Source organism: Coregonus lavaretus, assembly GCF_964263955.1.
Source record: "Coregonus lavaretus genome assembly, chromosome: 28".
NCBI classification, from domain to species: Eukaryota; Metazoa; Chordata; class Actinopteri; order Salmoniformes; family Salmonidae; genus Coregonus; species Coregonus lavaretus.
In genome coordinates, this window is record NC_140015.1 from 40,262,164 (window position 1) to 40,276,580 (window position 14,417).

At 46.8% G+C, this 14,417-nt stretch overlaps 1 protein-coding gene across 1 annotated transcript; it reads left to right on the plus strand.

Moving 5' to 3' along the window:
* Window positions 1-436: 436 nt before the first annotated feature.
* LOC311103279 (cytosolic endo-beta-N-acetylglucosaminidase-like) lies at window positions 437-12,925 on the plus strand (the record flags this gene model as incomplete). The annotated part of the gene is made up of 9 exons (XM_084144811.1): window positions 437-510; window positions 1,973-2,144; window positions 2,511-2,617; window positions 2,948-3,059; window positions 6,892-7,076; window positions 7,176-7,318; window positions 7,420-7,519; window positions 8,862-8,973; window positions 11,131-12,925. 9 exons carry the CDS (start codon window positions 437-439, stop codon window positions 11,512-11,514), a joined length of 1,389 nt encoding a protein of 462 aa, XP_084000937.1. The 3' UTR covers window positions 11,515-12,925.
* Window positions 12,926-14,417: the final 1,492 nt, after the last annotated feature.

Here is a 14,417-nt window from a genome sequence, read left to right on the forward strand (position 1 = left end):
GTATGACAAAACATTTATTTTTACTGCTCTGATTACGTTGGTAACAGCAATAAGGCTCCTCGGGGGTTTGTGGTATATGGCCAATATATCATGGCTAATGACTGTATCCAGCCACTCCACGTTGCGTTGTGCATAAGAACAGCCCTGAGCCGTGGTATATTGGCCATATACCACACCCCCTCAGGCCTTATTGCTTAATTATACTGACGTCTACTGCTGTGCTATGAACACATTGACCATAGTGCAGCCCTATGGGGCCTGGTCTAAAGTAGTGCACTAGGGGACAGGGTGCCATTTGGGAGACACATTGATGATTGATAACATGTATGTACTCTACCCTCCATCTCCTCCCGTGTAATAGGAGACTGCTGTGAAGAACACTCCTCTGTTTCTACGTTACCTGACTGACCAGATGCATGAGAGAGTCCCTGGTAGTATGGTCCTCTGGTATGACTCTGTCCTGGAGAACGGACAGCTCAAATGGCAGAATGAACTCAACCCATCCAACAGGTAGGTGGAGGGAGGAGAGAAGAGGGGGAGGGAGGGAGGAGAGAAGAGGGGGAGGGAGGGAGGAGAAGAGGGTGGAGAGGGAGGGAGGGAGGAGAGAATAGAAGAGGGAGGGAGGGAGGAGAGAAGAGGGAGGGGAGGAGAGAGAAGAGGGAGGGAGGAGAGAAGAGGGAGGGAGGAGAGAAGAGGGGGAAGGGAGGGAGGAGAGGAGAGGGAGGGAGGAGAGAAGATGAGGGAGGAGAGAAGATGAGGGAGGAGAGAAGATGAGGGAGGGAGAGAAGAGAAGAGGGAGGGAGAGGAGAGAAGAGGGAGGGAGGAGGAGAGAAGAGGGGGAGGGAGGGAGAGAGAAGAGGGGGAGGGAGGGAGGGAAGAGAGAAGAGGGGGAGGGAGGGAGGAGAGAAGAGGGGGAGGGAGGGAGGAGAGAAGATGAGGGAGGGAGGGAGGAGAGAATAGAAGAGGGAGGGAGGAGGAGAAGAGGAGGGGGGAGGGGAGGGAGGGAGGAGAGAATAGAAGAGGGAGGGAGAGAAGAGGGGGGGAGGGAGGAGAGAAGAGGGGGGAGAGGGGAGGGAGGGGGGAGAGGGGAGAGAAGAGGGGGGAGAGGGAGGGAGGGAGGGGGAGAGAAGGGGGAGGGGTGAGAGAAGAGGGGGGGAGAGGAGAGAAGAGGGAGAGAAGAGGGGAGGGGGAGGAGAGAAGCGGGAGGGAGGAGAGAAGAGGGGGAGGGGGAGGGAGGGAGGAGAGAAGAGGGGGAGGGAGGGAGGGAGGAGAGAAGAGGGGGAGGGAGGGAGGGAGGAGAGAAGAGGGGAGGGAGGGAGGAGAGAAGATGAGGGAGGGAGGAGAGAATAGAAGAGGGAGGGAGGGAGGAGAGAAGAGGAGGGGGAGGAGAGAAGAGAGAGGGGGGGAGGAGAGAGAGGGAGGGAGAGGAGAGAAGAGGGAGGGAGGAGAGAAGAGGGGGAGGGAGGGAGGAGAGAAGAGGGGGAGGGAGGGAGGAGAGAAGAGGGAGGAGGGAGGGAGAGAAGATGAGGGAGGAGAGAATAGAAGGAGGGAGGGAGGAGAGAGGAGGGAGGAGAGAAGAGGAGGGGGAGGGGAGGGAGGGAGGAGAGAATGGAAGAGGGAGGGAGAGAAGGGGGGGGAGAAGAGGGGGAGAGGGAGGGAGGGGGAGAGGGGGAGAGAAGAGGGGGAGGGGGAGGGGGGGGAGAGAAGAGGGGGAGGAGAGAAGAGGAGGGAGGAGGGAGGGAGGGAGAGGGGGGAAGAGGGAGGGAGGGAGGAGAGAGAGGAGGGAGGAGAGAGGGGGAGGAGAAGAGGGGGAGAGGAGGGAGGGAGGGAGGAGAGAAGAGGGGGAGAGGGAGGAGGAGGAGAGAAGAGGGGAGAGGGAGGATAGAGAAAAGGAATAAGGATACTTTTTATACATCTCTCTCTCTCTGTCCCTCCCTCCCTCCCTCCCTCCCTCCCTCCCCCTTTCTCTCAGAGTGTTTTTCTCAGCGTGTGATGGTATCTTCACCAACTATAACTGGACAGAGCAGAGCCTGGAGAGAATGAAGGTCTACTCAGCTGCTCAGGGCCGTCTGGCGGACATCTTTGTTGGGGTGGACGTGTTCGCCAGGGGAGAGGTGGTGGGAGGGAAGCTGGAGACTAATAAGGTTAGAACTGGGAGGGGAGTGGGGGGAGGGTAGGAGGGGGAGGGTCTGGAGATGGTGGGAGGATGGTGGGGTGTGTGTCAGTGCTTAGTCACAGGTATGTGTGTGTGTCTTCATATAGAAGTGGTTTATTATGGTGGTGTGTGTAACAATATAGATCTCTCTCATTTCTCTCTCTCTCTCTCTCTCTCGCTCTCTCTCTCTCTCTCAGCATGGGAAACGTATGTTAACATTGCCAAAGCAAGTGAAGTAGATAGTAAACAATAAAAATGAACAGTAAACATTAGACTCAGAAAAGTTGCTCTCTGTGTCTCTCTCTCGCTCTCTGTGTCTCGCTCTCTGTATCTGTCTCTCTTCCCCCCCCTTCAGGCTCTGGAGCTGATTCGTAAACATGACTTCTCAACGGCCATCTTTGCTCCAGGCTGGGTGTACGAGACCATCCCAGACAAGACTGACTTCAGGAAGGAACAGGACAAGTGAGATTAACTTCTACTGCTTCTACTGTGTAATGTAGTGCTGTGGTTGTTTTGGGGATTTTATATAGAACGCCACACCTTAAGTGCCTTTGGGAAATATAAAGTGATGCTATCTATCTAAGGACTGCAGATGAGAATAAGGTATGTAGCAACAATCTGGTGCAGTGTTTGTTATACATGTTCCCTGGACCCTGTCGAATAAGACAATAAAATTGACAATATTTTCTATCTTATAAAGCGCTCACTCATACCACACGTAGCATAGCCACAGTCGAAAGTGACCCTCCTATGTCATATCCTACAATGTCACATCCTGTTTCCTGTGTGCAGGTTCTGGTCTCTCCTGTCTGACTTCCTGTATGTCCACCGGCCCTCGTCGCCCCTCCCTTTCATCTCCTCCTTCTGCCAGGGTGCTGGGACCAGCCTCTACTGGAAGGGACAGGTACGAGGAGAGAGAGACTGTGAGAGAGAGAGTGTGAGTGAGAGAGAGAGTGTGAGTGAGAGAGAGAGTGAGAGTGAGAGAGAGAGACTGTGAGAGAGACTGTGAGAGAGAGAGTGAGAGAGAGAGAGTGAGAGAGAGAGTGTGAGTGAGAGAGAGAGACTGTGAGAGAGAGACTGTGAGAGAGAGAGTGTGAGTGAGAGAGAGAGTGAGAGAGAGAGACTGTGAGAGAGAGAGTGTGAGTGAGAGAGAGACTGTGAGAGAGACTGTGAGAGAGAGAGTGAGAGAGTGAGAGAGAGAGTGTGAGTGAGAGAGAGAGACTGTGAGAGAGAGAGTGTGAGTGAGAGAGAGAGTGAGAGAGAGAGTGTGTGAGAGAGAGAGTGTGTGAGAGAGAGAGCACAGACTCTATAGAGAGACAGCAGCACCTATTATCAAATCCTCCGATCCCCTTTCTCCAGGTCTACATCCCTAGTTCCTAAAACACTGTCCCACCTTAAGCCTATTGAACTTTCATGTGACCCTCCAAAATAGTCTCTTAAGCCAAGGCCCAGTAGCATGACCATAACCCACTATGGGGTCCCAAGTCTACCCACCATTTGGGTAACAACTAGGGCAGGCACAATTACCGTGTAACCAACGGTTACGGATGAAGACCGTCGTGAAAATAAAATAACCGTCGTAACCGTTGATGAAGCGTGACTGAAGATGTGACGACCGGGCATTCGTGAGGTCGAGTATGTTTTCTGCGATAACATGGACTCTTGACAACGTGATGAAACTTTGTTGCCCCTTGCTGAAATCTGCAAAGTGTTGTAGCAAACAATGAATAGAATGGGCTTGGAACCTCTGACGTTGGCAATTTGACGGGTAAACTCATGGGTTCACGAAATGTCATGACTATTCATGAGTGATGCTCTACAGAGCCGTCTATTTGGCTAGTTAGCGCCACCGGCATGAGCAGTTAGCACCGACCGAATGACTTGTCAAACCCAGCTTCAGCTTGATCACCAAATTAATTGGGAAATAAATGAAAGCCTCATCAGCTAGCTACCAATCTATTTTAGTTTCACTGTCCGATCATTTAAAAAAAAAAGACCCCACTAATTGTTATTTTTACCTTTCCACAAACGGTCTGTATGCGTTGCTTGATATGAGCAAGTTAACCGAAACCTATCAAAGAATATTGTAGGTAATGAGTCCACGATTAGTTAGTGGCTACTGCCTGGTCTGGTCAGTGATCAAGCTAGCTACATTTAAGTAATTACCTATCCTCCTAAATGCGCTTGTCAGTGGATAAACTAAGCTGAAAATATTTGTCTGAAAATGACCTAGTCGCCAGTTATTGTTGCTTGTGGTGGAATCATTTCTAGGTAGGCTGTATGCCCGTGAGTTCCCAAGTCTAGAGAGCTGTGTATTTTGGCATCCACAATTAGCTAGCTAACTAAGTAATTGGCTACTGCATGTCCAGTGTGAGCCAGAATGCTAGCTACATTTCAGTCAGTAGCTATCCTTCTAAATGTGGTGGTGACTGGATAAACTAGCCATGAGAACATATTTGGCTGAAAACAAACTAGTAGCCAGTCGTTGTTGCCCATGGGGTGGAATCACATCTAACCTGCTTGCTCCTGGCTGAAGCCTATGTCCCCATGACCTCCTGAGTCTAGCAAACGTAGCGAATGAATATTCATAAAATTGCCCCCGCCTTGGCTGCCTGGTTATTGTGATGCAATACTTTCCATGATAATGTAGAACTTTAATTCAAATGCTGCTAACTGATGTGGCTCATGCAATGGAATGTATTTTTTGTGATGTCAGTTGATTTGAATCAACAAATCACAGCACATATTGATGGGTACACTTCCTGCTTTTACTTCCTGCTTTGCTCCTATGGGTACACTCGTAATGGCTGCCAGTCCACCCATTATGCCATAATTGACTTGAATGGGGACACCTATGGCAGCACATGCATTTAGGAAAGGAGGTAGGGAGACAATGTGAGTCCCTAAAAATGTTTTGTTGTTACGGAGACAGCAGTCATTTGGCTGCCCAATTATTGTCATCCAAAATTCCATGACCGCCACACTACAGTCGTGGTCAAAAGTTTTGAGAATGACACAAGTATTGGTCTTCAAAGTTCGCTGCTTCAGTGTTATGAGATATTTTTGTCAGATGTAATTACAAGCATTCCATAAGTGTCAAAGGCTTTTATTGACAATTACATTAAGTTTATGCAAAGAGTCAATATTTGCAGTGTTTACCCATCTTTTTCAAGACCTCTGCAATCCGCCCTGGCATTCTGTCAATTAACTTCTGGGCCACATCCTGACTGATGGCAGCCCATTCTTGCATAATCAATGCTTGGAGTTTGTCAGAATTTGTGGGTTTTTGTTTGTCCACCCACCTCTTGAGGATTGACCACAATTTCTCAATGGGATTAAGGTCTGGGGAATTTCCTGGCCATGGACCAACAATTTCGATTTTTTGTTCCCAGAGCCACTTAGTTATCACTTTTGCCTTATGGCAAGGTGCTCCATCATGCTGAAAATGGCATTGGTCGTCACCAAACTGTTCTTGGATGGTTGCTCTCGGAGGATGTGTTGGTACCATTCTTTATTCATGGCTGTGTTCTTCGTCAAAATTGTGAGTGAGCCCAGTCCCTTGGCTGAGAAGCAACCCCACACATTAATGGTCTCAGGATGCTTTACTGTTGGCATGACACAGGACTGATGGTAGCGCTCACCTTGTCTTCTCCGGACAAGGTGTTTTCCGGATGCCCCAAACAATCGGAAAGGGGATTCATCAGAGAAAATTACTTTACCCCAGTCCTCAGCAGTCCAATCCCTGTACCTTTTGCAGAATATCAGTCTATCCCTGATGTTTTTCCTAGAGAGAAGTGGCTTCTTTGCTGCCCTTCTTGACACCAGGCAATCCTCCAAAAGTCTTCGCCTCACTGTGCATGCAGATGCCTCACACCTGCCTGCTGCCATTCCTGAGCAAGCTCTGCACTGGTGGTGCCCCGATCCCGCAGCTGAATCAACTTTAGGAGACGGTTCTGGCACTTGCTGGACTTTCTTGGGCGCCCTGACACCTTCTTCACAACAATTGAACCTCTCTCCTTGAAGTTCTTGATGATCCGATAAATGGTTGATTTAGGTGCAATCTTACTAGCAGCAATATCCTTGCCTGTGAAGCCCTTTTTGTGCAAAGCAATGATGACGGCACGTGTTTCCTTGCAGGTAACCATGGATTTTGTTGACTAAGTTCATTTTCATGGCAAAGAGGGACTTTGCAATTAATTGCAATTCTTCTGATCACGCTTCATGACATTCTGGAGTATATGCAAATTGCCATCATCAAAACTGAGGCAGCAGACTTTGTGAAAATTAGTATTTGTGTCATTCTCAAAACTTTTGACCACGACTGTACTAGTAACAACAATGATCTGGGTCTTCTTCGGAATGCATTGCACTGCAAAATGTATAATTGAATGGGTTTTTCTCCTGTTTGTGTCCTGTAGCTACCCTCTGACCTGTCCTGTTTGTGTCCTGTAGCTACCCTCTGACCTGTCCTGTTTGTGTCCTGTAGCTACCCTCTGACCTGTCCTGTAGCTACCCTCTGACCTGTCCTGTTTGTGTCCTGTAGCTACCCTCTGACCTGTCCTGTAGCTACCCTCTGACCTGTCCTGTTTGTGTCCTGTAGCTACCCTCTGACCTGTCCTGTTTGTGTCCTGTAGCTACCCTCTGACCTGTCCTGTAGCTACCCTCTGACCTGTCCTGTTTGTGTCCTGTAGCTACCCTCTGACCTGTCCTGTGTGTCTGTCTGCTGGGTTGTGTAGCGTGAGGTGGATCGTAGCTGGTTCAACCTGGATGCCCAGGAGCTGCAACCCCTATACTACAGAAAGACCCTGGAGGGGGAGGGCTGGCTGAGGACCCAGGGCTGCCCTGAAGATGCCTGGAGCGGGGGCAGCTCACTGCTCATAGAGGGACTCATACCCTCCATGCTGACCAAAGTCTGCGCCAGGTAGGGGAGTGTGTGTGTGTGTTCATGACGGCTAGTATATTCCTCTTACAGCTTTGAGGACTCAAATGCTATGGCCATTCTCTCCCTCTCCCCTCCCAGGATATTTTCTCTCCAGGTACCTCTATCCTCCAGGGTCTTTGTGTCTCTGATCTATAAGCCGTCTCCTGGAGTCACTGTCTCTCTGGTGTTAAAGACTACTGACGCTACACTCTGCACACACAGTGGTGTTCAGGATATACCTAGTGAGTCAGTCATATCACACAACACTGCTGGCTACACACACACACACAGGAGTTGTAATGTGTTGTATTATTATTATTGATGTGTGTGTGTGTGTTTGTAGCCAGCAGTGTTGAGCCTGCTGCTTTAACGGAGGACCACCCGTTGGTGAGACAGTTCTCTCAGAGCTGTGGACAGTGGAACCCAGACGGATGGACTGTCAGGTAAGAAGACCTCTGGTGTGTGTGTGTTGGGGGTGGTGTGTGTGTTCCCAGTTGGAGCTGCAGGACTGTGCTCTGAGGAATGTCTGATATAACCTAGTAATACTGTAGTAATAACGTGTGTCTGATATAACCTAGTAATACTGTAGTAATAACGGGTGTCTGATATAACCTAGTAATACTGTAGTAATAACGGGTGTCTGATATAACCTAGTAATACTGTAGTAATAACGTGTGTCTGATATAACCTAGTAATACTGTAGTAATAACGGGTGTCTGATATAACCTAGTAATACTGTAGTAATAACGGGTGTCTGATATAACCTAGTAATACTGTAGTAATAACGGGTGTCTGATTAACCTAGTAATACTGTAGTAATAACGTGTGTCTGATATAACCTAGTAGTACTGTAGTAATAACGGGTGTCTGATATAACCTAGTAATACTGTAGTAATAACGGGTGTCTGATATAACCTAGTAATACTGTAGTAATAACGGGTGTCTGATATAACCTAGTAATACTGTAGTAATAACGGGTGTCTGATATAACCTAGTAATACTGTAGTAATAACGGGTGTCTGATATAACCTAGTAATACTGTAGTAATAACGTGTGTCTGATATAACCTAGTAGTACTGTAGTAATAACGGGTGTCTGATATAACCTAGTAATACTGTAGTAATAACGTGTTTCTGATATAACCTAGTAATACTGTAGTAATAACGTGTGTCTGATATAACCTAGTAGTACTGTAGTAATAACGGGTGTCTGATATAACCTAGTAATACTGTAGTAATAACGGGTGTCTGATATAACCTAGTAATACTGTAGTAATAACGTGTGTCTGATATAACCTAGTAATACTGTAGTAATAACGGGTGTCTGATATAACCTAGTAATACTGTAGTAATAACGGGTGTCTGATATAACCTAGTAATACTGTAGTAATAACGGGTGTCTGATATAACCTAGTAATACTGTAGTAATAACGGGTGTCTGATATAACCTAGTAATACTGTAGTAATAACGGGTGTCTGATATAACCTAGTAATACTGTAGTAATAACGGGTGTCTGATATAACCTAGTAATACTGTAGTAATAACGGGTGTCTGATATAACCTAGTAATACTGTAGTAATAACGGGTGTCTGATATAACCTAGTAATACTGTAGTAATAACGGGTGTCTGATATAACCTAGTAATACTGTAGTAATAACGGGTGTCTGATATAACCTAGTAATACTGTAGTAATAACGGGTGTCTGATATAACCTAGTAATACTGTAGTAATAACGGGTGTCTGATATAACCTAGTAATACTGTAGTAATAACGGGTGTGTGCAGGTGTTCCCAGTTGGAGCTGCAGGACTGTGCTCTGAGGGATGTGTGTGTGAACGTGCAGCGTGATGGCGGAGATCAGGACACACCCTTCAAATGCCGGGTCGGAGAGATTATGGTGAGAGAAAGAGAGAGACCTTACCACAGAATTACCCGTCAACAGAATCATATCTGTCCCAGACTCTTAGACCTGGGGCCTCATTTATCAATATTGCGTAGGAACTATTCTAAAATGCTACTTATGAAGGGAATTTATAATGTTCGTACGCATAGGAAAAGTGTTGATTTATCAAACAATCCTATGAGCGTCATAGCACACCGGTAGGAGATAACCGTTGATAAATACCAATTGTTATCAGCCTCAGTGCTCGTGCGTGACCTTGGCTATTCGCATTTCAAAACGCTCCTATGGTCAAAAATCATCCCTTTAAAGCCCATGGGGAATATACAACGCCATACCATGAAATATTACGACACAACCAGAGACTGAAATAGAGGTGCCAAGTGTCAGAGGTTGAGTACAACGAAAAGGTTTTATTGGGCTCGCCCAGTTGTGGTTTGACCAGTAAAAATGAAAACATAGCTACAAAGAGAGGACCATTAGGACAATTCAAGTTGCTTTAGCGATGGCAAATATACTTCAAATGAGTAGCTAGGCAACACTCACCAGTAAGCCATACATCCTCAACAGCTCCCACCTGTAAGCGTGTTGGCCAACACTGTTGTTCTGCAGAATGAACGAGTCGTGAGTTCCGCCTGGCCACCACATTCAGCTGCATCTTTTGATCATCACATGACCTGTCACTTGCACATTAAGACTTGATCATCACATGACCTATCACCTGCTCATTAAGAGTGGAAGCCTTTTCTGTTCACATACAGTAGTTGAAACTCGTTTTGGAATGGTGCTTTTATGGCGATGTGGTCTAGTTCTCTGTTCGTATTTGGGAACCCTGATGGCAAAGAAACCCCTCTTGACTTCAACCTGTTTGTTTTGCTGATGATTGCATCCAAAACATCGTCTCATCGAGGGCTGGGAGATGCCGATCGGCAAGCTCCCGCTGAAAAGTGCCGTTACCAAAAACCCAAGGGTGGATAGCACTTGTGTGCCTTTTCTAAAGTAGGTCTTAAATCCTCTCAAAGATCCTATAAGATTGGTTTTGGGAAACGATATCTGATGAGCCAATCTGTACTTTCTGCAAAAAAGTGCCACCTGTCTCTAAAGATGCACTAGATCCTCAAACAGAGCAAGATCAATTATCTCTCGTTGAATTTCCCATTATCTCAGTCATCTATAGTGTTTTAATAATGGTTTCGCTTTCACACGTGCCTCTAATTGAACAAATTACTGTACTTTATATGGATTATTATCGTAACAAATGCACTGATGTTATCAAATTATATGATACAGCCCTGTCAAGAAACACTACATGACCAAAAGTATGTGGACACCTGCTCGTCAAACATCTCATTCCAAAATCATGGACATTAATATTGAGTTGGTCCCCCCCCTTTGCTGCTATAACAATCTCCACTCTTCTGGGAAGGCTTTCCACTAGATGATGAAACATTGCTGCAGGGACTTGCTTCCATTCAGCCACAAGAGCATTAGTGAGGTCAGGCACTGATGTTGGGCGATTAGGCCTGGCTCGCAGTCGGCGTTCCAATTCATCCCAAAGGTGTTCGATGGGGGTTGAGGTCAGGGCTCTGTGCAGGCCAGTCAAGTTCTTCCACACCGATCGACAGACCATTTCTGTATGGACCTCGCTTTGTGCACGGGGGCATTGTCATGCTGAAACAGGAAAGGGGCTTCCCCAAATTGTTGCCACAAAGTTGGAAGCACAGAATCGTCTAGAATGTCATTGTATGCTGTAGCGTTAAGATTTCCCTTCACTGGAACTAAGGGGCCTAGCCCAAACCATGAAAAACAGACCCAGACCATTATTCCTCCTCCACCAAACTTTACAGTTAGCACTATGCATTGGGGCAGGTAGCGTTCTCCTGGCTTCCGCCAAACCCAGATTCGCCCGTCGGACTGCCAGATGGTGAAGCGTGATTCATCACTCCAGAGAACGCGTTTCCACTGCTCCAGAGTCCAATGGCGGCGAGCTTTACACCACTCCAGTTGCATTTTGCGTTGATATTTTTATTTAGTGTAAGTGTTGCAACTGTTTGTACATCTCAATAATTTATAAGTGACTGATTTGTGTATCCGTGTTTCTTATAAGTAGTCTGTCTTTCTGTCTCTACCCCTCTTTTGTCCTCCCTCCCCTAGATCCTGGATGCTGAGTCCCTCTCCGTTCCTCCCCTCCCAGTCCAGAGTGTGTGTGTCTATGACGTGGTGTGGCTGAGGGGCGCTGATAAACTTCACCTCAACGCCACCCTGCGCTGGCGCTACCCGGCCCAGCTTGTACGCCACTTCCTGGTGTACTGGCGCCGGCTGAGGGGTCCGGACCCCCGGATCCCATCTGGCAGGCTGGCCCTGATTGGCCGAGCCTACTCCCCCTTGTTCCGGGTGACTGAGCTGGCGGTTCCGGAACCTCCGGGTCTTCTAGAACTGGTGGTGGAACCCGTGTCCCGGGAGGGGTTCCGTGTTCCTGAGTCCCACTGGGGGAGGAGGAGTCTCAGTTATACTGAGGAGAGAACGGACCAATCATAAGAGACTAGAAGGGTAGCAACGTACTGGCTGTCCCAAATGGCACCCTATTCCCTATATAAGGTACTACTTTGGCCAGAGCTCTATGGGCCCCGGTGAAAAGTAGCACACTATATAGGGAATAGGGTGCCATTTGGAATGCACTATTGGACTTGCTACTCCACTTCCTTTCCAAAACGCTTCCTGTCTCCTGTCCAATCAGTGATAACCTGATTCAGTACTCTAGTTTGTAGTGATGTGATCCTCCTAGTCACCTATAGAGAACCATTTTTTTTGTCAAGAAAAATCTTCCCAGAACCATTAGGGAAACTCTGCATTAGAGAAGCCTAGGCCAGAATTCAATATGAAGTGCGCTGTACGTAATTCCTGATTGAGCCGACATCTGCAGCCTTTCCTGTGAATGCAATCTGAGCAGATGTAGGGACATTGCCTTTAAAAGGTGCATTGTTGAGCACTCTACAACGTGCCACAGCTTGAATCCGGGCCTTCAGTCTCTACTCGGAGAGCAAGCACGACTGGACAGGTGAGAGTGAGGGAAAGCAAGCAGGACTGGACAGGTGAGAGTGAGAAAGCAAGCAGGACTGGACAGGTGAGTGAGGGAGAGCAAGCAGGACAGGTGAGAGTGAGGGAGAGCAAGCAGGACTGGACAGGTGAGAGTGAGGGAGAGCAAGCAGGACTGGACAGGTGAGAGAGCAAGCCAGAATACAGTCCACTGTCTTCAGGGTGCAGAGCAGAGGGAAGGATGCTTCAAGGAGTATTGAGATACAGTTCATAGGGAGATTCCCAGTACATAGGGAGATTCCCAATTGGGCAAAAGACCTTCCTCTCCGCGACTCCTCCGTGACCCGGAAACCAATAAGTGGTCGAGGACAGTGTCAAGTCGTTAGGAGAACAAAGGAGGCTGCTCTCCTCCTCCATTACAGATTTCGACAGAGGATGCACCAGTTTCCTCGCGGCAGCCACACCCCCTTTTGTTGTTTTCTCTAGAAAACTAGCTACATTTATTTTGGGATTCCACCCCTGTAAACATAATTTGCCTGATGGCGTGCGAGTGCAGAAGGAGTCATTTCATACAAGCACATTTGTTACCGTGTCCTCTCCTCCCCTATCACCTTAAACCTTTTTTAAGATTAGTCGACCAAAACCAATTGAAGATCTGTCCTCTTTCTATGAGATGCGGTGCTTTGCTGTATATGGTTAAACTTTTTTACCTGAGGATTAGGACGTTTGTTTTGAATAATTTTGAACTCTGGAAAGCAGGATCCTTGCTTTACCCCAATCGCATATTTATGACATTTTTACTTCCCTACTTTACAACTTCTGATGGATTGAGTTATGAATTTTTTTTCTATTCCCATGTAAAGAGAATATTGACCACATGCTATATGAATTGAAGCATCAATAAAGATACTATAAAAAAAAAAAAAACTGAATTTTGTTTGAGTCAAAACATTTCCATTACAGCATTCCATGTTGGTTCCATGTTGGTTACTGAATGTCTGACAGAGTATGGTCTCTTTCTGACTGAGTTTGGTTTGACAAAACAACAAGGGGACATTTTAGAAATGTAATGTATGAAAGAATCAAGACGTAGTTTCATATATTAGTCAACAAATCTCCACCAAAGCGTTCCAGCAGACACACTATTTAGAAAAAAAAAAGTTTTTTATTTTATTGTTCTCACGCTCAAATTTACAAAGAAAATGTATCAGTTAAATCAACAGATCTCGAGTACCAGTCCATATCCCCTGTAGTAGCTCTGGTCCAGGGTGTCGTTCGGCTCTCTATTGTCTTCCTATAGTGAGAGAGTAGCCGAAAAACACCCTGGACCAGAGCTACCCCTGCAAGGGCCAAGAGGTGGAGCTAAACACTGATACAGGGCCACTAAAATGGCACCTTATTCCCTATCTAGTCCACTTCTACAGACACATGGCACCTTATTCCCTATCTAGTGCACAATCTGAAATGGCATCCTATTCCCTATATAGTGCACCAGTATAGAAGCAGATTTTGTGGTGTATAATGGTACTATATATATATATATATATATATGATGCTGGACTGAGCAGTCGGTGATATTTGGTTATTCTTCCTGATTGCCTTAAATCTGACGGAGGAGAGCCATTCCAGCTGGCATCAGTGTGTGTGTGTGCGCGCTAGAGCTGGGACGATAAACCGAAAATTATTTAGCATACATTTTCAATGATTTTGCTTTACAACATTCGTTTGGATTGTTCTAAAACCATGAATTGGTCAGCAGTACTATAGCCTATGCATTATATTGATACCTGCTATGAAAGTCTCTGCCTGTCCCTCAGGGCCAGCGCCAGGACGAGTCAGTTGGACGGGCATTTGATTTCCATAGGGGGGCACTTACTTTTTTTACTTCACGGGACCTCCTATGTGTAAAGACATGTAATTTAACAGTAAAAATGTATTACCTTTTTAAATGTGGCATGAACACATAAATAACCACTTCATATAGTAGGTTAGCCTTGATCGTCATGCTTGTGGGACACTTGATATTCTGGATTTCGCCTGACTGTATATGCGATTAAAATGTGGATCAAAAGGGAAATAAAAAGTATGATGAGTTTTTCGGGGGCGAAGGAAACTGTGTACCGGTGTCCTAGCTAGCTAGCTACCAACCAGTGTCACCACCGCCTCTCGCATTCTGTCTACCGGAATCCACTCCTAGCTAGCTAGCACACCGCCTGCCGAACACCTGCCCTCAACGTCGTTAACAGACCTGCGAGAAAGCGAGGGCGAAGGTGGGGTTTATCGGCGGTTGGCATCCAACGTTATGGTGCATTACCGCCCCCTACTGAACTGGCTCACCCCCGCCTCCCGCCTGTGTATCAGAGTCCTAGCTTAAAAATGGACCAATAGAAATACAAAGAAGGGTG